Below are 26,284 nucleotides of genomic sequence, written 5' to 3' on the forward strand. Positions count from 1 at the left end.
GGCTAAGTCTGACAAAACAGGAAAGTATGGTAATATAATAACGATTAACGTTAGTTTGTTAATCGCCTAAACCTTTATCACGTTAATAAATGTGTTTATAATCTCTGAAAGTTAGCGTGTCGTTTTCCTACGTTAAAGGGTCGGCGTTTCACACTATATTAAACTAGCTGTAGGTATTTAGTAAGGCACACTGCAATAATCATAACTTAAGACTGTATTGATTTACCAAATAGACAACTGTTTAAGTCTTAAGTGTAATGATTTTGTAATAATTTCAAATATTTTATACGCTTTTGATAAAAATATCTTTATAATAAGTAGTGATTTTGACTATTTTTTGGTGCTATGGATCTGTGTTTACTTTTTAATGAATTGTTTGTAAATCAAATTTATTTTGTATTATACATTTTATTTTATTTTTCATACTTGTTGTAAGCAAATAATTATTTGAGAAGACTGCCTTTTTATTTCTTAAATACGGATTGTCAAAAGCATTTGTTTCCGGTCGTTGGTTATAAATAGTTGTTGGCTTATTAAAAAGGGCAGTCTTCTGATATCAACGGCACAGACTAGAAGTCGAAAAAGAAGTTGTAATAGTAAAGTTGAAGTAAGTTGTATGAAGTGGAAGATATGAAGTGTGAATAAAGTTATTTGTAACAACTGGATTTTGTTATTTCACTACATAAGTTAATTAGTAAACCGTTTCAATTACTTACCTTAAAATCGTGCCCGTATTACGCCTTCACGAACTTTGCTTTGAGACAAATTACTCATAGTTATGGCAAGTTAGAGAGCGTTCAATTAAAGTTCCTAGCGTTAAATACTACACCATCTACAATAAAGAAAATTAAGCAGTGTAAACATTTTCGTAGAATTAGATTAGTATTTATAGGGATATGACTAATGAATGTATATAACTGCATTTTTGACACAATTAATTAATAAAGTTATGAAACAAATGAGGTAGTGCTTTTGTCTTACAAACAATTTTAAATAATTACAAATAAATGTTGGTCAATTTCCCCAGTTTGTTTTTTTATTATTCAATTATATACCTATGTGTATGTGTTTTTAATTCACTATAATTAATATGTGTTTTATCTTCATTTCAGATTTACGATGTTGATAAGGTGTAGGGCGGCACTGGGTGTCGCCGTGTTCCTCTTTCTATTTTCATCCACGTTATCTGAGGTGAGCTTACTTTTAAATGTTTAGATGAATTTTACATATTTTTAACTTCATACATTGATAAAACATTTTGTATATGATGCTGTGTCCGTATGTTAAATATTTTTAAGATTGAGTAAAATTCTGATACCGTTTGTTATATCAAAACGAAATTGAAAATTAAATTATTACCAATCAAATATAACAAAATATAAACAAAAAACAAATAAAACAAAAACATTTAAATAAAACATACAAACAAAAAAAGTTTAAAAACTACTTTGCATTCATTCTGCGTTCCTATCCTTAAATTTTCGAAGGTATCTAAAGAATGTCACCTAAAACCTCTATAGTCGTTTATTAAATAGTTTTTAACACTACGTTGTCTCCATGCCTATTATAAATAATGCAAATAAATATAGCGGTAATAATATTTTGTCTAAAACTTGTTTAAAAAGGTTTTTTTTCTCTTGTATCAAAAAATGTACCGTATTCGGTAAATATTGGCGATTCCTCTAAACGACTTTCCTTTATCGAAATAAAGATCTTCCATTCTTACAATCGCGTTGATCGTCCTTTTTGTAACAATAAAGGTAAAGGCTCGTTTAACGAGCCTTTATTGTGAGGTCTAGTTTTATCGTAAATTACATCACACGTACATTCGTTTTAACAACAAGAAGAGCTCGTTTCATTACAGTTTGGCGCAACAATTATAATTATGACAGTTATACGCTTTATATTGTTAATTACTCGATTATATTAATGAAACGTGTAAAAAATATAACACCATTACATTTTCGTTGTTTTAATTAAATTTGCATCAATGAGCCATAACAGTTTATTACACGTCAACATTATAAATGAGAATTGAACTATTATGCCTGCAATTAAAACTGTTAAATTTATAGTCACAGCCAGTCACGATATTACCTAGAACGTTGAAAAAATTAAAAGCTTATAGGTACCATTTCCCGTAATAACGTCAATAACTTTTAAAATGGATTTAAAATAATACACTGAAGCCAGTTCGCTTACAATATTATTATTTGCACATTTAAAAATTTTGATGTAATATTTTGACCAATACAATTTTGTATTTATTTAAAAGTTATATCAAAATAAAGAAATATATTTCCCTTGTTATGACTAGCCCGTTGGCGCAGTTTGTAGTGGCTGTGGGTTCTATTCCCGTCTGAGTCTGGGTGTATGTAGTATATGTGTATTCATATAATTATATATGTATTATTTCCATGTATATTTATCATATAAAATAGTTATAACAGCCGGCTGTTACCTATAACTCAGCATTAAGTTGCTTAATATGGACACTGACGATTGTGTGTGTATGTTATAAGATATTTATTATTATTATTGTATAAACAGAAATATTTCTCAAAAATGTTTTATATAGTCGCAGACACAGTTTAAAGAATTTTAAAATTTAAGATATACTTTGATTAACTAAATAAAATATTAAATGTGTTAGTTTTGATGTTTAGGTGTATATTTATACAATGCTGAGGTGAGACTTCGTTTGCCATTTCGAAATTGATTTTTCAATTTCTAATGTAAGAAAAAAAATTAAAATCAGAATAGTAGGTCTCGAAAATTAGCTCGTTTTAAAAAAGTTTCCGCTGCTATTTGACAGTACAGATATTTTCATAGAGCCATATCTTCCACGTAGCGAGTGCTGAATACCGCATACCTAGAAACTCTATCGACAACAAACTACCTTGTGGCCCTAGCGAATATACGGACTGGCTAGATGGTGGTAACTGTGTGGCTACGGTACTAAAGAATATAGCCACCCCCTCTCTTCCCGTGGGTGTCGTAAGAGGCGACTAAGGGATAACACAGTTCCGCTACCACCTTGGAACTTAAAAAGCCGGCCGGTGGCGGGATAACCATCCAACTGCTGGCTTTGAAATACATAGGCCGAAGACGGGCAGCAGCGTCTTCGGTGCGACAAAGCCAGCCCTGCGGTCACCAATCCGCCTGCCCAGCATGGTGACTATGGGCAAAACACATGAGTTCACGCCATTTTTGGCACGAACTTGTGGAGGCCTATGTCCAGCAGTGGACTGTATAGGCTGTAATGATAAATGGTGGTAAAAGTCGACAGAGGTTGGAAGCGGCACATTATATATCAACATCTATTGCTACCTCCAAACACGCTATTGTAACTCTAAGTACCAGCTTAATTCGCTTTACTTATTATATACCTATTATCTTAAATAAATAATTCTGCTTTTAACTATTACATGCACTATTACGAAGTCACTGGCTTGAAACCAACTCAAATTTTAGAAGTCAAACAAGTAAGATCTAATTCTAAGCAACTTTCATCTTATTGAGGTTGATGCAAATAAGCCACATATTTGTAATTTAACTTGTTAATATACAAATATAGACATGAGTGAGCACTTTCAACATTATTTAATTTAGTAAAAGCAATAATTTTAGCCGCATACTTGCTAACATTATTTATACGATATATCAACATCAAATTCTTCATTTAATAATAATTAATTATCTTTTATATAAATAAAAATGAATGTTGCTAAGCGCATAACTCGAGAATGGCTCGACCAATTCGGCAATTTTTTTTATGTTCCTTAAGGCCTACGGAAGGTTTTATACAAGAAAAAATTTAATTTTTTTTTTCTATTAAGAGAACAATTTTAATTTTTTTTTTCAATTTTTTTTTAATATTATTATTAAAAGAAGTCTGCCGGGTAGCTAGTAATATTATAATTACGTATAGCAAAAACAGGTGAATATGGGAGCAATAAAAAGGTTGGTAATAATAGTCTAGCTTAAAAACAATCCTCTTTTTACGGTTATACTTTTTTTTCAATAACAATTGTTATTTTTATTTTATTATTAGTGTGGTTTTTATTTCCAAACGACCTAATGTAGACTTTATTAGTATTTTCGTTTATTAGAGACTATATATTAGAGTTTATTAATATAGTCGTAGAGGTAGTTGAGCTCTGTGGTGAAGCAAATTACTTCAGCTAGGAATTTGTGAAGTTGTAGGAATATTAGGTATATTGAAATGCACGATTGCACGATAAACGATACAATAACTTATTTCAAATGTGATGTAATAATAATGTTAAATTGAGATCATTTAAGATGAAATCATTAAAAGACGTTCTTGGATACATATAAAAACACAAAGTCGTCGGTTACGATGTTTTAAAGTATTACATACAATGAAACCTGTTCTGCGCGGCTGAAACGGTCCTAAAACAATAGCATTATACATTCAATCCAATTAGTTTGTTCCGTAACATTTGTTAGTTTCAATATATCTGAATGCGGTCACGAGTGGCGGGCGGCCTCGATCTCACTTTCCCTGTTTGGCAAGCCGGTCCAAATGTTCGATATCACGACTATCATACTTATTGTCGAAGGAATAAGATATGCAATCAAGCTTGAGATAAGAATATTCAAATACATTTAGTAAATTTAAATTTGGGTTGTCTGGAAGAAATGGATAATAATTAGCCATGAGTCCACTACACAATATGTAACTATCAGAAAACTATGTTTAACGTGTATTATGTAGTTGTGGTGTACAATAACTTCTAAATAAAGAAATGAATTTTAAAATGTTTCATTAACCTCTAAATGTTTCAACTCAGATCAAAAATCTTTTCCTCTATGTAAGATAAAGATAAAAAAACTTCATTTTCCACGCTGTACTATTACAGATTGCTTGCTTCCTTTTCTTACTCCGAATGATAGATCACTTCTGTCGAAGAAAAGGCGTTTTTTTTTGTAGCACGTTACTATAATTACATTATATGCTCATAGATAATAATCGCCCAAACATAACTCGTGGCAAAGATTTACTAAAAAAAGACTTAATAATGTTGCTCGTAGTATAATTTTTTTACACTTATAAAAAATGTTTACAATAAACACATCCAAAACAAAATGTGCAACGAAATGCTTTTTCTAACTGAATTATAATTAAACTAATCTATAAAGTGTTATTTTTATACGTTTTATGCTTGGGTATTAAAAAAGTAAAAAAAATTAAAGTAGAATTTTACTGAATAGCGCATATGTGCATTAAAAATATTAAACAATTTTTTTTTTCAGGGCAACCTCTTCACCTGTCCTAATGGTAAGTTAATTTACAAATACATTTTTGTTAAGTTTACTCTGCTATAGCCCGCATAACCAATAACAATAAAAGCCTTAATTAGGAAAGATTGAAATAAAATATCCATTGAACATTATCTCCTTTTTAACTGACTTCCAAAAAAGGAGAAGGTGTTCAATACAATTGTAATTTTTTATGTGCCTATGTTACTTCAGAACTTTTGAATTGGTGGACCGATTTCGATAAAAAAAAATTAATCAAATGGTGGTGCGTGTCATTTGATTCTATTTAAATTTATTTGAGATCCAACATCTACTTTTTAAGTTATATCTAATAATGCGTTTTTACTTGACTATTTTTTCGTCGACCTACGTTGTATTATACCGCATAACTTTTTACTGAGTGTACCGATTTTGATGATTTTTTAATTTAATCGTAAGCTGACAATTATCATGTGGTCACATTAAAATTTCATCGAGATCTGATAACAACTTTTTGAGTAATCTTTGATAACGCGTATTTACTTTACTATTTTTTCGTCTACTTACGTTGTATTACTTGTCAATGTAATTGAAGTCGGTTTTTTTTCGTTTGCGAGCAAATACAATTATGTCATTTGCGAGCAAACACAATTATATTCGTATATGTAACACTTCAGAAACCACATTTTTAGGGTTAAGGTTAAATTTTAAAACATTTATATATTTAAGACAAAAATATTCTAAAATCTTTTAATAAATTTTTAAACGCAAGCGATATGATAAGCTATTGTTGAGCTGGCTTTATGTCCTGTATTTAGCTTTCAAAACAGCATTAGTATTATGAAACTCAGCTGCATTTGCTTATTTTCATGCCTTGCATTTAAATACACTTATTAATTTAGAACAAGTTTCATAAACTGAAAGCTAGCCAAATGTTCCTAAAATTAAAATTACGTACGTAACTGTATGAGATTGTATCTCATTTAAAAGAAACAAGATAAACACTTTTATCTTATTATTTAAGCGTATCGCTTTTATCTTATTATTTCATGTGGTTAATATACTTTCAGTGGTGCTAAACAAATCGCTTGATATGCTTGCTAATATTATGTACAAGAAAAAAATAAAGAATTTACGTATTAACTTGACGACCAAGTTTTATTAATTGAGATCCAAATGACGTAAAATATCGTAATTGATTACGTGATTTAATTAGGCAACAATAATAAAACAACTAATAAAAAATTTGTGAGTTCTGTCTTTTTGAAGGCAAAGAGTGAAAGTTTGTTTTAAAGCTTCTGGTTAAAAATAAATACAATAGAAGCGAATAATATAAATAATGAACATTTGTGAAATTTTCCGCTACTTGTAAGTTAAAAGTGTAAAAGTTTATATTTTAACTTTTAATTGTAAATAAATAATGGGACGCTCAAGTGATTTTCGAAATTCTGAACCAGTGAAAAGAAACATCAAAGTTTAAATGGAAACCCTTGTCCCTTTTAAAGGTAATGGAAGTTAAAAAAAGAAAAACGTTATTTTGCCGTTTGATCGGGAAGTAATAAGTACAAGTGTTCGAATTTCACTTTTGAGAGGGCGAAATAAAAGGAGATATTTTATGTATCACTTAAATACTTTTAGTGTTTAACCTTTAGTTTTATCTTATTCGTGTACAGATATGACTTTGTTTATGCCACATAAAAGTTATTTATTTATTTTTCGCTTCAGCCTGTAATATCCCACTGCTGGACATAGACCTCTTTCACCGTATATGAAAAGGATCAGTGCTTAATGCCCCACGCTGATCGAATGCGTGTTGGCGGATATATACTATGAGTACCTAAGGATCGCTATCAGGTATACATGATAAGAGCCGGTACCGACGGCTTGACGTACGCTCCGAGGCAAGGTAGGGTGACCCACAACGACTGCACACACACCCAGACCACGGTAAACATCTCCATGGCCAATACAAATGTTTATCACGTAGGGCGATCGAACCCGCAACCGCCAGCGTAACCACTACAAACCAGTACTGTGACCGTTGCACCAACGCGTCGTCGTTGTTATCATGTCGTAAATTTATTTTTATAGCGTAGCAAAAAAATATATACCATATTGTATAATGTAAAACCACATCAATATTTGGATCTAATATTTAATTATGTTCTATTGATTCATTGTTTAGTTAGTCGAAATTACACAAAAGTAAATATTGATATTTTACAAATTACCAAAAACGCCAAATATTGAGTTACAAAAGTCGCGTGTATTGTGACATAAAATGAAACAGAACTTCGCTTCATCAATATTGAATCACGACTGTCAATTTTCAGCCACAATCTAACACTTACAACTTGGATCAGAATTTCTTATAGGTACTCGCTATTTAATAATGCTCGCTAATGTTCGCGATTTAAACTTAATTTATTGGTAACACACAAGTTACAGACTTACTTTTAAAAGAATCTAATGCTCGGGTAAATCAGGTTGTCGTTATATTTACAATTTTTTCTATTATATTTCTATATCGTCTATTCTAATATCTAGTTTCTTGTCTATACATCACCTCTGTGTAATTGATCTCATTAGTTTTAGATTCAGTTAGCCGTTCGAAAGTTACGTACATACATTTCAAATACGAAGGTATAACATTGCTGTTTTTGTAAATAGACGAACATGTTAGTTGATTATCGTTGATGTGTAAGGCTATAATAGGCTTTTTTTTTAGATTAGCTACAAAGATTTGCAAACAAACACTATGTCATATCAAAGCAGGTATAATGTTACAATCACTGTCGTACATTAATTAGGGGGTTAAAAGTATAAGCATCCTTGTATTTTGCTAACTGTAGACATACAGTCTGCCGAGGCGTAATAAATTACGCGGGTCGCCGGTTTTAGGGATCTTCATTAACCGCATAATTAATGTAAGGAAATTGCCTCTTGAGAACGTACTAGATATACATACATAAGCTGATGACATGAATTGAAAACGAGATACTGTAAACAAGGGTCACAGATAATAAAACTCAAAATTTTTGTATTGGATAATGCATTTTACATTTTGAAGTTGCAGCGATAGCAACAATTGATTATTTATTTAAACTAATTTTGAAATTTGTTATGCAATATATTATTAATTATAATGTACATAATTAAATATTTTTAATAACTAATTGAACTAAAACAGCACCATTAGCTTTCGCTATTAATTCAAAACTTAATAAAAATGTCGTGTCTTGTTGGATATTTTTTTCGAAATTATTGATATTTTATTTTTTACTGACACTAAATTAAGTGTTAAGCAATCTTTTAAATAGCAACTGATTTCTTCTGACTTCGCTATGTATACGTAATTAGCAACTACAAGTATAAAGCGTTTGTAAGTAGAATGATTCAAATTCAGACAAAGCAGATTTGAAATTAACTCGGCCGTCGAGAACGACAGTTCACGAGACTAATCAAGGGATAATCGAATAATCGCGAAGTCTGGCTTCATGCGAAAAGTAAGTTATACGTATTCTATGGGGACAAATTTTTAGATAAAAGGAATTGAAAATCCTTCAAAGAAGTAAATGCTTATTGAAGCCAGTATAAATAAAGTAGACAGTAAATACAATTGTATCAAATTTTCTGCTCCAAATGTAAAACAAATTGATATAAAACCAAAACTTAACGGTGATAAACCGAACTTAATTAACTTAACCGTTTTGCTTGGAATCACCATTGATTAAAAATTACAGTACTAGGGACCCTATATCTGTCGATTGACGTATAGACTGAGTTCTGCAGCATACGCGGTTAAAAGAAAACGTTTATTAACATCTGTCTATATAGCTAGGGTAGTTTATTTAAACTACTTTCATAGTAATGTCCTATGGCATTTTGGCGCCTACTCGCACCACTTCACCTGAGTAGTTGTTTGACGTTTGTTCCGTGTGTGTAATGGCACCTTATGGCGAAAATAAATAAATATTTTCATTACATTTCATTTCAATCCGTTCGCTTCAATTTGTCACCAAAAATGTGTTTAATATAGTATTAAATTTCACTGATGCCATTATTTATTTTAATTAAAGCTATTTCCAACAACATTTTCAAGAAATTAGCTGTCAAGTAAAGTAATAAAATATAGTTATTAGTTATAGTAAAAAAAAAAATAACCCTAACCTATCTATTTTAAAAATTACACCGTTTATCGGCATAGTTTTGTTACAAAAAAAAAATAATAATTCTAACCTATCTAATTTAAAAATTACACCGTTTAGCGACGTAATTTTATAACAGTAAATAAATAAAAATAAAATATATTTAATTAAAAAACATAACATGAAACAAGGCTGTATGGTCTTAGACCTTCGCCTTTACAGTTATTTAAACAAAAACAATGAATTTATGCTTACATTGCTTTGGAGCGAAACGATAAGTGGCGCGCCATTTTTTTTAAAGCATCTATATCTCAGTCATTAAACATCAGCTGTCTCGTTTGTTAAAAAACCGTGTGAAAACAATAACTTAACGTCTGAAATGTTAATATCAAGTACGAAATGTGAATATAACATCTGAAAGCTACGGAACTAAGCATGGTTACCGAAAGTTGTGTCGTTTGAAATATCGTTCGTATCGTTCGTTGATCTGTTAGAAAATAACTTATAAAGTTGCGAAACGCTGGAGCTAAGGTTAAGTCAGACGCGGAGCTCAAAGGTATTATAATAGCTTTAAATTCTTCCTCTAATCTCAAAACTTTAACCATGGATATCTCCATAACCATGGGGTTTCGAAGTGTGGCAGTGTTACCTTGTACAGCTTCCCCTACACCCTCCACTTTCCACCCCCAAATCCCCATAATTCGGTTTTTCCTAGTCTAAAGCTTAGCCCAGTCCACTGCTGGACATAGGTCTCCTTAAGTCCGCGCCAAAAATGGGGTCAACTCATGTGTTTTGCACATACTCACCACGCTGGGCGGGCGGGTTGATGACCACAGGGCTGGCTTTGTCACACCGAAGACGCTGCTGGCCGTCTTCGGTCTGTGTATTTCAAAGCTAACAGTTGGATGGTTATCCCGCCATTGGTCGACTTTTTAAGTTCCAAGGTGGTAGTGGAACTGTGTTATCCCTTATTTACCTCTTACGACACCCACAGGAAGAGAGGGGGGGGGGGATATTGCTTGTAAGTTTAATAAAAGTTTATTCGTCATTACTATCTTACTGAATGGTAGGAACATCAGAAAAATATAACCGAAATTTTCATTTTATGACTACGTTTATATCGCACAAACAAACCCTCACACATATGATGCGAACTGGCTATTCCATTATTAATATTATTAGGTAACTTAATTTATTACAAAATCGGATACGAATCGAAATACATAAAGATATTTTATAATACTTTCAAAGCAAATTATTTTGTTAAAACTAGCGTTAGTAGCTAATTTTTGAGAGGAATAAATATACGTAGGTACTCTTTCTGAATGAAACGTATTCAATATGTGTCGTCTATACCGAAAACTTAAAGAATACGCGGTAAATCTCTTAGTGATTCATCATACCAGGGCATCAATAGTATAAAATCTATTCGACGTGTTTGGAACCGCAACAGAACATATGTATCTGTATAATACTTTTTCTTAGATCAATTTAGCGTCTATGACATAAAGATGTTTTTATCATGTATGGCTATTAATAAAGATATTAAGATATAACCTTAATTCTTCATTTTTCCTAATTTTATATTTATTTTATAGTATGATAAAAATTATTTACAAATAATAAAAAAAGAGATTTTACAAGTTACTAAGTAAATTGATAAAAATAACACTCGAAAGTTTAGTAAGTAATTAAAATATTAATATTATCATATATTTTTTTAGAAATTTTAAATAACAAAATAACAGTTACGAAATATTGTATATTAAGTAAAAGAGGTAACAGTATTTGATACAAAGAGACCAGCCATTTACTACTTAATTTCGTAATTCAGAACTCTAATCACGAAACTGTTCAACTCGAATATTGCCGATTCAACCTTACGAACTCCGACGGCATTAGTATTCCTAGAGTGAAATAACCATAACGATTCTGTATAAAAAGATATAGTTACATTTATGTGCACGCGTAAACTAATTTTCGTAAGATTTTAGGTAACTGCTTATTTTCTATACCCATAGTTTTTAAATCGGCGGAATACATCCGCCAACCCGCATTGGAGCAGCGTGGTGGATTAAGTGAGGAAAGAGGCCTGTGCCCAGTAATGGGATATTACAGGCTAAAGCAATAGTTTTTTTATTTTTTTATATATAGACGTTATTCAAATAAGTGAAATGAATATTGTACATATCTTAATACAAAATAGGTAGGTATATCAAATATTTAATACAATTTCAAGATTAGTTATGTAATAGTTTAATCTATTGGTGTAACCATTTTAGATCTGTTAATTAACATTGCTATCCGATATTCGTTTAATAAAGCTCGCTTCTGTGAGCGGCTCGAATATTATCACATGCTAATAAACATAATTAATATAGTTAATATGAGCAACCGTTTTGTTTATTTGGAAGATCTTCTTATATATGTATTATCTAATATTGTAGATTAACCGAATTAGACATACGTATGATATACTCGAATACCGTAACCCTTTCTAGAGACTAGATTAAGAAATCCTTTATAGGTAATTACAATGAAACAACTTTTACGAATTTTATCGCGTGCTTCCGTGACCATGGTTGCTGTAAAGTGTCCGAAACGTTGGGCATTTAAAAAACTTAATAAACCGCGATAAAATCCAAAAAATTTGTTTCATTATGAAGAGTGAAATTCGCGTAAACATTATAAATTGCAATGGAAAATCAAAATCCAAAATAATCGTTATGTTACAAGCCACCACTTATAAAATGAATATTATAATATTAATGAAAAGTTTTTGATTTAATATATAAAGTAATAGAATTATTAACGCTTGAATTGCTCACTGCTAGTAGAATCTTTAGATGTCTCGAAAGTAAGTTGTGCTTGTTCTTAGTAGTTTATGAACTACAAACACGTTATTGTCTTTCTTTGGATAGCAAAGTTTGCTACAGTGAGCTAAATATGAGGGCTAAGTATTTGGTCCTGACGAGACAACATAAAGTACCTAACATTTCGAAATTATTACTTTTCACTTTTAAATCGTTGTTTTATAATAAACAATATATAATAATAAAAATATTAAAATAAAAAATCTAGTCTTTTTATTTTAAGTTTAATTGGACTTAATCGTTTAGCATTCAGATACGTACAATAAAAACCAGAAAGTTCCTCGTTGTACAAACTCGTAGAACTATTCAAATACTCGTTTAAAATATCGCTGACAACGATCTACATGAATTGCCTAAGCGTTGACCTAATGGACGCTGCTATAGTCAATTAGAGGCGAGAAATTACGAAGCTTTCTCCAACCAGGGAGGTCTGGCTGAGAGGCCATCTTGAGCTAAAAAGCGGAATCATAGTTATAGAAATAATTTGTCGTCCTCATTATACGTCCTTTTAATTAACCCTTATCTTTATTATTCATTTACATAGTTTTATATTACATAAATTTAAACATAGTAATAAGAATTATATAAAAAAAATTACACGTATTTATGATTTTATGATAAGTCTTTGTAATTCTGTAAACTTCTGAATGAAAATAGTAGTAGCTAGAAAAAAGGGATTACTAATGCGTCTTATCACTAGAAGACCTATAGGACCACAAAAAAGGGTTCGATTTTAATTTATCAAATATTCCTGTTAAAAAATAAATGATAATAATATTCTATTTAATAGAACGTAAATAACAGGTAATATATAGGATTAATGCACACATAATTCGTATTCAACATCGGTTATCATGGCCTCGAACTACACACTACATTTATGTTGTTATGATATGTTGAGCGTATCATCTGATCGAATTCCGGTATAATGTATCGAAGTTACCGTGTTACTTGAACCAGTGGTTAGTTAAAGTTTCTTGTTAACTAGGCAAATAAGTTAATTCCTAGTCATGATGTGGAAGGAAACTACGAACAGCTAAAAACACTTTATACCACAAAATTATTTTTTTAAATCGTATGAAGACTGTTTATTTAAACAAAAAATGAAAATTGTATAAATTTAAATATAATGCTAAATAAAAAAATTTGTCTTTTCACCCCTTCATTGGAATGAATATACGAAAATCCTTCGTAGCATTTAGTTATGCTAAGTATGCTAGCAACTTATTTGCAAATCCAAACGTTTTTATCGCGTTTTTAAACAGCGTGTTTTCCGTATCCTTCCGTCTACATCCGTATCCGTAAGTTTTACATTTTTATAAAGTAGAGAACACTATATCATCTTTCCAGCCTATTGCAGTCCACTGCTGGACATAAGCCTCCAAGGTGGTAGTGGAACCTTGTTATCCCTTAGTCGCCTCTTACGACACCCACGGGAAGAGAAGGGGTGGCTATATTCTTTAGTGCCGTAGCCACATACAATACTATATACTTTGCTTCAAAAAAAAACTAGATACATAAAACATTAAAACTATATTTGCTGACTTCATATTAGATCTGTAAAAACGAATGTAAGAGTTAATTACAATGGTTAAGTACAATATTTTTCATCACCATAGCAGTAAAGATAACCCTAATCGTTTCATAGCTTAGTTTAGGCAAGTTAATTTTCATATTATTCTAAGAGTGTAAGGCTCCTTCCAAGTCTTAGAAAGTACCGAATATTAAATGCATATAAATAGATGGTTATGTCTATCGCAGCCATTAGACAATATAATATATAGCGACGCGTTGGCGCAACGGTCACAGCATTGGTTTGTGGCTGTTACACTGGCAGTTACGGGTTCGATCCCCACACATGACACTAAACCATAAAGATATTGGCCGTGATCTGGGTGCTCGGAGATCACGTTAAGCCGTCGGTTGCGGTTGTTATCATGTACACATGATAGCGATACTTACTCATAGTAGGGAATATATCCGCCAACCCGCACTGGAGCATCGTGGTTGATTAAGCTCTGATCCTTCTCCTACATGGGGAAAGAGGCCTATGTCCAGCATTGGGATATTATAGGCTGAAGCGTAGCGTATTAGACTGTATTATTTATCGCTCAAATTATTCCTGAGCTTATAAATAGACCTATCAATTTATTTTAAACTTCAAACACAATGTCATACTTGGATGTCACAACCTATGTCAGGTGTTTATTAAAATGACTTAAATTTTAAATTAAATAATTATAGCAGCAAATCTTATAAAACTTTACTAGCTGACCCCGCAAACATTGTTTTGCCATATATGTTATTAACCCCCTTAATCCCCTCCCTTATAACTTAGGGGGATGAAAAATAGATGTTGTTCGATTCTCAGACCTACCAAATATGCACACAAAATTTCATGAGAATCGGTCAAGCCGTTTCGGAGGAGTTTAACTACAAACACCACAACACGAGAATTTTATATATTAGATTTGGATGTGTTGGCACGCTTCGTACTAGGTAACGTTCTAGTAACACAGTAACCGGATATCGTTTATCGGTTAACTGATATTTAACAGTTAGACAGTGCAAAATATCTAAGAGCTTAAAAAATTATTTCGATTTACACGCATAAACCTAATAAATTTTATTTTGTAAGATTAATCTGAATGATATGACCTGAATTAAATATTTTTTACACGTAAACTTACATTAAACTTAAAACAAAGACGTTATTATTATTAAAGTCGATTAATTCAAACTGAAAAAATCCTTAGTATACAACAATTATTTAATTAATTATTATAGCACTAAAATTCATTATTAAAACAAAGTTTGTGTCAAAATCTAATGTCTAAAATAACTTTGACTACCGCTTTTGTGGTAGGAAGAGCTTTACATTTAATTGAAGCAAAAGCAGCAACTTTAGCTATAAGCTGAATGAGTAAGTTTCTGAATTAGTTATCATTTCCAGAATCTGTTAATTCTATCCAAGTATTGATTTGGAGAACATGTTAATTCTATCCAAGTATTGATTTGGAGAACAACCGCTCTGGTGTAGTGGTGCGTCCGCCATGTACGCGGCTAAACATCGACCGTTTGTGGGTGCGATTCCCGCTCGGGATGGATATTTGTAGTTATACAAATATTTCCTTCCGGGTTGAATATCTCCCCACCGTACCTCGGAGAGCACGGTAAACTGTCGGTCCCGGTTATTATCATATATCTTATAGCTATCGTTACTCATAATATAGGGAATATATCCGCCAACCCACATTGGCACAGCGTGGTGGATTAAGCTCTGATCCTTCTCCTATACTGAGAAAGAGGCCAAAGCCGAGCAGTAGAATATTACAAGCTCGATTGATTTTAAAATGATGGGATTCTCGAGACTTACCATAACTAACGAATGTGTACGTATACTAACTTTAAACAAAATTAAGACGTTAGAGACAACCTTGAAAGCTTATTCTTAATAAGTGAAAGGCGTCGCTAGTCACATACTCATATACATATGTACATATCTAACGTATATATATATACGCCCGCCGCGCCCAATATATAAATTATATATACGTTTTATATTGTATGTATGTTATATTTCAAATAAATTTTACATACACGAAAAAAATATTTGATTGTTTAAACAAAAAAAACTTTAAAACTATACTATGACTATAGACTAATATTAATTCTAGCTGTACGATAATTTTTCATATAAAACATTTAGTAAAATGAACTAAAAACAAAAAGAAAAAAAAGTTCTTTTATACGTGTATAATACGACCATTTTCAAAGAAAGATACTTTAATAAGACAAGAAAGATACTTTAAAATAATAAATAAAACTAAAATGTCAAAGAGATTATATCATCTAACGAAATATACATATGTACGTCACAGGACCATTTGGATTAAATCCGTTGGTTTTAGAGTGATCAGACATATACGTTGGACCACAAAGCCTACAAATGGATTGTTGATTCGTAATTCAATCTCCGGTTGATCCAGAGCTATAGAATCTCAAAGGAGGCACTTCACACACGAACCGAAGCCGTACTCTAGTGTTGGCAAGATGTTTGAACTCTGAATCTAATTCCCGTTTTACAGTTATAAAGCTGTTCACCCATGACCGTTATGGGAATAAAATATTAGTATTAATCTCTAAAATTAACAGTCAATTTAAATTCTTAAAATTATAAATATTATAAAGTCGTAATATGTGACAAAAAACCAATCGAATCGCTAAAATCATTTGACATTCCCCTTTTATCTATAAAATCTAAGTTAAATTCGATCTATAAAATTTAAGTTAAATTCAAAGAACTGCAGTTGTCAGACAGTAATAAAGTGGACCATTATACCTACGAGCACAGAATTCTAAAACAATATATAGAACTGACCGTTTCTTAAATAAAATTGTGATAAAAATAATCAGTATTTTATCAGTTTTTTTAAATTGTTATTTCCAGTTAAAGGAGTTAGCAAAAGTTTTAGTACAAGTTTCACTTACACCTTAAGTAAACACTTTCGCCAACCGTTCAACAGCACTCAATCACTATTTACACGAGTAAATAACAAATACGTCTGCAAGTAATAAACATTCATTAACAAACATTTTCGAACGATGTTACATAACCTATAAGACATTCAACATGCACATTACTAATATTTTAAGTTTGGGATCACAAGAAACATCACCTTTAATAATTAAAAGCTAACAACAACTGAAAGAGTTGTAAATTCATTTTAACTACACATATTTTGATTATAGAATAGGTAAATACTTGAGACTTAATCTATACACATAAAATGGTAGGAAAGTCAATACCATAAATTTTTTTTAAAAGAGTACTTGGGGTGTGATCTACATTCGATACCGAAGCCAAAAGTATAGTTTTTAGAATGTTTGTCTGTAGGTCTGTTTATCTGTCTGTACGTCCGGGATAAACTCAAAAATCAATCATGTCAATCATCAATGGATTTACGAACGCACGAATATTATTAAGAAGTCGGGTCAGCATATAGGCTACATATTATCACGCTATACCTACGTGGAACGAGCAGTAAACCTTTATTTCTTCAACGCATTCTGTAACAACGTGTAATCTAACGACGCATATTTGAATGTTGTTGTTATTATGTTAATAACCATGCTATAAGCTAGCTTCATATATAAATAAAGACATTCTGTAGTATATTTAGTATCGGCATTGCACCCGTGCGAAGCCGAGGCGGGTCGCTAGTGTTTTATATTATGGAAAAAATATATAAGTAACAAATGACTTCACTTTTTATCTCTATTTTTTATAATAGTGTTTTAATCTTCCGTAGTAGGTATAGCAAAAACTGGTAATAATGAAGTACTTTCTTCTGTATTACCTAAGATAGATCTAGAAAGGCTAGATAAAATCTTTAATATCGAATATCATTAATGTATATTTTGATTGTTGATAATTTAAAATAATTAAAATAGAGCACATAGCACATAATATATACAATTATTACTATACAAATAAGTTAAATTACATTAAATTTGAAAAATCCTTAAATATATATATATATATATAATAACTAAAAAATATTATTAAAAGGAGTCCCTTTAGGCAAGGTTCCGAAGATACTGGCAGCGTTCCCCCTTTGAATAGCTAGACAAATTTTTTGTCCGAAGTAGCTGCCAGCTCTTCGGTCTCCTGTGACGTCGAATAACCTTTGTGCTATTTCTTTAAAAAGTCTTATAGCGCTAGGACCCCACGGACCACAAGGGTCTCGACACCGAATGGGACAAAATCATATTCAGGAGCCTAGACCCCTGTATTTGTATGTTTTAGTTTTTTCAGCCGCTTCACAGCTTTCTTCTATATATAACAGCTAACTACATAATTTCGATGATAACGACTTTGACATTAACATGAAATACAATATTTCCTAGTCTTTATATAGAACACATCTGGTCATACTTATATAACAAACTTAGTCATAAATAAACCTATAATAATACTGATGTAAATTCAATCACAGAGTAATATTTACGTCTGGAATATAAGTCAGTTTGTTAAATTTCGCCGTAGGAATATAGTACAAGTAGGTCAAACATTGCATCGTGTTGCGCAGTGCAGTGAAGCGTGAATCCATCGCAGTCTTCGCTGATCGACGAACTCATACGCTCTATTTGTCACTATTACTTATTTATTCGCACGCACTGAAGTAACGTTTAAAATTTAAAACCGATTCTCAAAACGGGCTTAGCCCATTAGGAGCATAGAATGACACACATATAGATCTCATTCATCAATATTAAAAGTCAATAATCTAATCTTTAGAAAAATAAATAAAAAATGTATTTGTTCGTAATTAATTATTCCAGACTGCATACAGTACTTTCTTTTAAGTGAGATCTGACAACCTCATAACTATGCTCAGTGTGGTTTGTTAACGATTTTCTCTACATAATACGACACTCCCTTTCCGGAGAGAAAGTATTACAAAAGAATTTGCTAAATGTAACCTAAATCACTTACTTCTACTGCTAGTATTTCTGTACGTATGGAATACTACTAACACAGTAACGTGCAGTTCGAGTGATTTCATTAAAATATTTGTAGCCTTTAATATTTTTTTTAAATAACTTTAACTGCAGTGATTTGAAGCTTTAATTTGTGATTTTATTCAACTCTTGCCTCGGCATTGTCAGCATTTTTATTGCTAATCTTATCCGTCGCATGTAGAATTCTTAAAAGTTATTTATCACAAATAAAAACTTAAAAATTTCTATAGTACTAAGAAGTCCTATATTTGCTAGAAAGCCTGGGACTGTACAACATATAATATAAACTTAGTTTCCCTTATTTGTAATTTGAATATAATTTCCTGAATTGTCATCATATACAAGAAACACCTACATTGGCGGCACAATTGTTCAAAAATATGCTTCAGCCTGTAATATCCTACTTCCGGCCCTAGGCCTCTGTCCCCATGTAGGAGAAGGATCAGAGTTTAATCCACCATGCTACTCCAATGCGGGTTAGCGGATATATTCCCTACTATGAGTAATGATCGTTATCAGATGTACATGATAACAAACGGGACCGATGGCTTAACGTGCACCAGACCACGGCAAACACCTGTATGGGCAATACAAATGTTTGTCATGTGCGGGGATCGAACCCGCAACCGCCAGCGCAACAGGTACAATCCATTGCTGTCACCGTTGCGCCGACGCGGCGTTTAAAAATATGTGTTAATAGAACTAATTCCAAGTAATGTAGAAAGATACGCTGGAAATTTAAATAGAATTGCATTTAATGAAAAAGTGTTCTCATTCTATTTTTACAGCTCAACAGTAAATTTCAGCCAAACGGCTTGCTCTAACAATATTAGATTAATTTATTGTTTTAAGCTAACGCGATCACTTTTCATATTTAAATTTATATTTGTTTGGGTGCTTACCACGTTTATTGTTTTTTAGTGATCCCTATATTGCGGCAATGTTACAATCGCCATGATCACGGGGAGACTGATAGATTAACTTAATTAGATTTTAATATTTTGCAAATAAAATTTTAAATAAGTTGTAATTTATTAAATGTTTCCGTTTCTTTTCAGGCTGGGAGTTAAAGGGGCTTCACTGTTACAAATTTTTTAATATCAGGCATTCTTGGGAAAAAGCGGCTGAATTATGCCGAAGGTATGATTGTTATGATGAACTTATTAAAACAAATTAGAAAAATCCAGGTTACGCTTACAACTTAAAAATATTTTATGTTTATTTTTAGATACGGAAGTGAGCTCATGGTAATAGATAGTTATACGGAAAATAATATGACCGCAAGCTTGGTGCCATCTACTCCTACCAACACCCATTATTGGCTTGGTCTTGCTACAGTTGATGACTTAAGAACAAATACTTTAGAATCAGCTGCGGGAACTCTAGTTTCACAATATGCAGGCTTTTGGGATCTAAAACAGCCAAATCCCAAAAAAGGAGAATGTGTAGATGTGCATGTTACTTCAGAAAGCCAATCATGGGAATTAACTACTTGTGAAACCCTTCTCCCTTTTATGTGCAGAGCATCTGCTTGCCCGGCGGGTAACGTATAGTTTTAAATTTTATTTTATGTATTTACAAATAATTACTACTCTTTACATTTTTTTCACACAAAAATATATGTTATATTGACTTCCGTATAGTCTTAACAATACAATACAATAAAATGATTTTAAACAATTTGTAGTTACACAAGTAATGAAATTTCACAGGAACCTTCCTTTGTTCGAACGGAAGATGCATTAACGCGGCCTTCAAATGCGACAAACAAGATGATTGTGGTGATGCATCGGACGAAATGGATTGCGCTAATGAATGTCATTTTTACATGGCAAGTAGTGGCGACGTAGTAGAGAGCCCTAACTACCCGCACAAATATGCTGCCTTTAGTGAATGTAAATGGACACTTGAAGGACCTCAAGGACAAAACATCGTACTACAGTTCCAAGATTTTGAAACTGAAAAGTCTTTTGATACTGTTCAAATCTTAGTTGGTGGTCGAACTGAAGATAAATCTGTCAACCTAGCTACGCTATCAGGAAAACAAGATTTATCTAACACTCTTTATGTATCTGCTTCTAACTTTATGATAATTAAATTTAGTTCTGACGGATCGGTTGAACGAAAAGGTTTTCGTGCATCGTGGAAAACTGAATCTTCTAATTGCGGTGGTATTCTTAGAGCAACTCCTCAAGGTCAAATACTTACATCTCCTGGCTATCCAAATAGTTATCCTGGTGGCTTAGAGTGTATGTACATTATTGAAGCACAACCAGGAAGAATTGTTTCTTTGGAAATCGAAGATTTAGAACTTGAAATGAATAGAGACTATATAGTTATTAAAGATGGAAACACTCCATCTAGTCCAGTACTCGCTAGACTAACTGGGCCTGGTGAAGAAAATGAAAAAGTAGTAATATCTACCACAAACCATTTGTATATGTATTTCCGGACTAGCCTTGGAGATTCTAAAAAGGGATTCAATATGAGATATTCCCAAGGCTGCAGAGCCACAATTATAGCGGCAAACGGTACTTTTACTTCCCCAGCATATGGTCTCAGCAATTATCCAAATAATCAAGAATGTTTATACAGGATTAAAAATCCAAACGGTGGACCACTATCTTTAAAATTTGATGAATTCAATATTCATTCTTCCGACGTAGTACAAGTTTTTGATGGTTCAAGTACAAGTGGATTACGACTACATTCTGATAACGGGTTTACTGTAAAACCAAGAATAACATTAACTGCTTCGAGCGGAGAAATGCTGATACGTTTTATGTCTGACGCTTTACATAACAGTGTTGGCTGGAAAGCAACATTTTCAGCAGGTAATTTTTTTTTCCTACATAGTAAGTCACTTTGTAGTCTTATCATTCTAGACTAATATAAATAAAACGAAATATTTATTTACAGATTGCCCCCCTATACAATCGGGTACAGGTGCCTTAGCATCAAACAGAGATACTGCGTTTGGAACAACAATAACATTTTCATGTCCAATAGGTCAAGAGTTTGCTACGGGAAAATCTAGAATTACAACACAGTGCTTAGACGGCGGAAAATGGTCTACCACGTATATTCCTAGTTGTCAAGGTCAGTTATCTTACTGATTTTTTTTTTGTAAGGAGTCGTCCATTAATCTCGTGTGGTTCTCGAAAGGGTCTGAGAAAACATCACGACATATCACAAAGAGGGCTATATTGAGATTTCACGAGTATTTATTTTTCATTGGATGCGCGATTTGTAGTGTATATCAAATTATAAAATTATAATTTACTTTGTAAAAATCAATGCACGTGATTTTTTGGTATGGATAAAATATCACGCGATTAATGAAGCCCTAACATCAAAATTTATAGAATTTTATTAGTAAAGAATTATTTCATATAATTCACTTAATTACATATCAACAATTTTGGTTTATATTTTAAAATTATCTTTATAAACATTTCACTTACAGAGGTTTACTGTGGTCCTGTGCCTCAAATTGATAATGGATTTTCTATTGGCTCAACAAACGTAACTTACCGGGGTGTAGCGACTTACCAATGTTATGCTGGATTTGCATTTCCGACTGGACAGCCTATCGAAAGGATCTCTTGTTTATCAGATGGCAGATGGGAAAGAACTCCAACGTGTCTTGGTAATTAGATGATAGCTTGTTAAAATTGTACATAATATAGAATTGTTATTTTTTATAATTGAGGTATTATATTTTTATTATTTATATTACTATATTTTCTTTATGTTTTAAATAAAACAAAAAACATAGATGATATAATAATTAAATAAATCTGCTAAATATAAATGATCTACTATATTGAGAGTACTTTTAATTCACAGCATCACAATGCGTAGCTTTACCTGATGTCCCACATGCCAATGTCACAATATTGAACGGCGGTGGTCGCAGCTATGGTACAATAGTTCGGTTCGAGTGTGAACCCGGTTATGTTAGATCTGGACAGCCTGTTCTTCTTTGTATGAGTAATGGAACTTGGTCTGGTGAAGTTCCAACCTGTTCTAAAGTTTTATGTCCTAAGTTTCCTGAGATTAAGAACGGATTCATCGCCGATCAAACCAAGCTATATATGTTCGGTGACGAAGCTCGAGTTCAATGTTATAAAGGTAATATAAACGTAATTGAAATAAATAAATAGTTGAAACTACATTCTACATATAATTTATACATGTACTTAATTTTTAGGATTTAAATTAAATGGACCCAGCATAATCAAATGTGGACCTAATCAAATCTTTGACGCAACTCCAAGTTGTGAAGATATCAATGAATGTTCAAGTAGTCAATGTGATTCAGCTTCAACCGAATGTAAAAACACACAGGGTGGATTTTATTGCCCTTGTCGTCCCGGATTTACTCCAAGCCTAGATTGCAAACCTGTCGGTGATTTGGGCTTAATTAACGGTGCTATTCCGGATGAATCTATAACGACTTCCGCTTCTGAACCTGGATATTACAAAGGAGTAAGATTGCACATATTTCTGTTTTAATATTTATATAGTTTACTACCATCCCGCCCGGCTTCACAGGGATATTTAAAAAAAATTCAAGAAAAAAAAAACTCAATTTTTTTAAATATAATATAACCTATGTCATCCGTGGATAGTGTAGCTCCCCAACAGTGAAAGATTTTCAAATCGGTTCAGTAGTTTCGGAGCCTATTCAATGCAGACAAACAATCTAATCTTTCCTGTTTATAATATTAGTACAGATTTTTCTTACATACACGTACCTATACGATTTACATCTTAAACTTTTTATTTTTTACAGATGATTCGCTTAAACAATGGAGGAGGTTGGTGTGGAAATAATGTTGAGGCTGGTGCAAACTGGGTTTTAATAGATCTTAGAGCCCCTACTATCATAAGAGGATTTCGCACAATGAGCGTTATGAGAGCAGACGCTAATATTGCATTTACATCTGCAATAAGGATACAATACACCAATGATTTGACCGACGTGTTCAAGGATTACACTAACCCTGATGGAACCGCTGTGGAATTCCGGATATTAGAACCTACACTATCAGTTTTAAATCTTCCAATGCCAATTGAGGCTCAGTACGTTAAATTTAAAATACAAGACTATATTGGGGCTCCATGTCTAAAACTAGAAATTATGGGCTGCGCCAGACTTGATTGTTCAGACATTAATGAATGTAATGAAAATAATGGTGGTTGTGACCAGAAATGTCTCAACATGTAAGTTTTATTAATATTTACAGCAATTTTAATTTTTTTATTTCTTTAACTAATGATACATTCATAACAATAAAGATCAAATATATGCGTTTGGCTTATTATATATAGACAAAATTTATTTGATCTCCAACAAACGCGTTATTGCGCTACTTAATATATATTCCTAATTATGACTCTAAGTTGGTATGTAAACTAAAATATATCCTCCTATAAATCAGTACATTTATTAAATATACAAATTTATTACAGACCCGGAAACTATTCATGTGCTTGTAATATTGGTTACGAACTTTATTCTTATAATGGAACAGCTGGATTTTCTATAGAGAATTCTGAGACCGGTGAAAGAGATGGTGACACATACCAAAGAAATAAGTCGTGTGTTCCAGTAATGTGCCCGCCACTAAACTCGCCAGAAAACGGTATATTACTGTCAACTAAAAGTTCCTACCATTTTGGAGATGTTGTAGAATTCCAGTGTGATTTTGGTTATGTTATGTCTGGGTTTTCTTCTCTTCTTTGTACTTCAAGTGGAACGTGGAATGGAACAGCTCCTGAGTGCCAATGTAAGTACACTAGCAGAAATTTGTTTGCAAAACAAACAAAGCTTTTTTTATATATGACTTCAATTTAATTTTCGTTTTCTTTTTAGTCGCACGTTGCGTAACATTATCCGATGATAAAAATGATGGTCTAAAAGTAATTCGAGATGACCCTGAAAGCGTTTTAGTTCCCTACAGAGATAACGTTACAATAACCTGTACTTCTCCTGGTCGTCAACTACGAAACACTCTTACATCATCTTTCAGACAATGTGTTTATGATCCAAAACCGGTAAGTTGAAGAACAATAATTTTTACGTATCTATCTATATTATTAAAATACCTAGTCATGACTTACACCATAAATATAGACACAATATCATATAGTAAATGTCAGCCGTTTTTACATTGCAGTGTTCTTTATACAAGTCATAGCGATATTTCGGAAGACAATGGAAACTTGTCAGTTTATCATTGTGTCCTAATTTTGTTCCCCCGACCTGCCTGAAACTGAAAACCTGCTATCCGACATTGAAAGCTTACAATTATGACTTTCAAAATTTTACTTAAAATCTGGTTAAAGTGTTATTTTGATGTCTACGTGTGGAAGGAAAATTAAATAATTGCTCGTTGAATAAACTTAATAAATAAATATGTATACTAAAATATTTATGATTTTTATGTTTATATAGTCTTGTAACGGTAAACTAATAAGAATATTGACTATTTATAGGGTCTTCCTGACTATTGGTTTTCTGGAGCACAACCTCAATGCCGGCGAAAAGACTGTGGTGTACCTATGCCCACACCTGGAGCAGAATATGGTCAATATCTTGACACAAGATATCAAAGTTCTTTCTTCTTTGGCTGTCAGAATACTTTTAAATTAGCTGGACAAACAAGTAAACATGACAACGTTGTTAGATGCCAAGCAAATGGAATATGGGACTTTGGAGACTTGAGATGTGAAGGACCTGTGTGTGATGATCCCGGGCGACCTGCTGATGGATATCAAATTGCAAGAAGCTACGAACAAGGATCTGAAGTTCTATTTGGTTGTTCACGGCCTGGATACATTTTAATCAACCCTAGACCTATTACGTGTATTCGTGAGCCAGAATGTAAAGTAATAAGGCCTCTTGGTTTAGCTTCGGGTAGAATACCTGACTCGGCAATTAATGCTACTTCAGAGAGGCCTAATTATGAAGCAAAGAACATTAGGCTTAATTCGGTTACTGGATGGTGTGGCAAACAAGAAGCCTTTACTTATGTAAGCGTGGATTTGGGCAAAGTATACAGAGTTAAAGCAATACTTGTTAAAGGTGTTGTAACATCTGATATTGTTGGCCGTCCTACTGAAATAAGATTCTTTTACAAACAAGCTGAAAATGAAAATTACGTTGTTTATTTCCCTAACTTCAACTTAACTATGCGAGATCCCGGAAACTACGGTGAACTTGCAATGATCACACTACCAAAATATGTTCAAGCAAGGTTTGTTATCTTGGGTATTGTAAGTTTCATGGATAATGCTTGCCTCAAATTCGAATTAATGGGTTGCGACGAGCCATCTACGGAACCATTACTCGGCTATGATTATGGATATTCACCTTGTGTAGGTATGTATCTATTGATAAAATAATAAGCGTCTAATGATTTAGTACATTTAGGTTACATTACAGGTTAAAACTTATATATATTA

At 32.4% G+C, this 26,284-nt stretch overlaps 1 protein-coding gene across 1 annotated transcript in view; it reads left to right on the forward strand.

The window, feature by feature from the left end:
- The first annotated feature begins 1,029 nt into the window (after positions 1-1,029).
- Positions 1,030-26,284, forward strand: part of LOC123655337 (sushi, von Willebrand factor type A, EGF and pentraxin domain-containing protein 1) — a 44,089-nt gene continuing 18,834 nt past the window's right edge. The window contains exons 1-13 of the mRNA XM_045591149.1: positions 1,030-1,191; positions 5,281-5,305; positions 19,870-19,951; positions 20,040-20,353; positions 20,524-21,645; positions 21,731-21,910; positions 22,278-22,460; positions 22,661-22,945; positions 23,025-23,302; positions 23,610-24,040; positions 24,290-24,606; positions 24,693-24,874; positions 25,316-26,201. Coding sequence (XP_045447105.1) covers positions 1,120-1,191; positions 5,281-5,305; positions 19,870-19,951; positions 20,040-20,353; positions 20,524-21,645; positions 21,731-21,910; positions 22,278-22,460; positions 22,661-22,945; positions 23,025-23,302; positions 23,610-24,040; positions 24,290-24,606; positions 24,693-24,874; positions 25,316-26,201 — 4,357 coding nt within the window. The 5' untranslated portion in view covers positions 1,030-1,119. The remainder of the gene's footprint in view (positions 1,192-5,280; positions 5,306-19,869; positions 19,952-20,039; positions 20,354-20,523; positions 21,646-21,730; positions 21,911-22,277; positions 22,461-22,660; positions 22,946-23,024; positions 23,303-23,609; positions 24,041-24,289; positions 24,607-24,692; positions 24,875-25,315; positions 26,202-26,284) is intronic.

The sequence above is a fragment of the Melitaea cinxia genome, chromosome 7 (assembly GCF_905220565.1).
Source record: "Melitaea cinxia chromosome 7, ilMelCinx1.1, whole genome shotgun sequence".
In the NCBI taxonomy this organism is placed as follows: Eukaryota; Metazoa; Arthropoda; class Insecta; order Lepidoptera; family Nymphalidae; genus Melitaea; species Melitaea cinxia.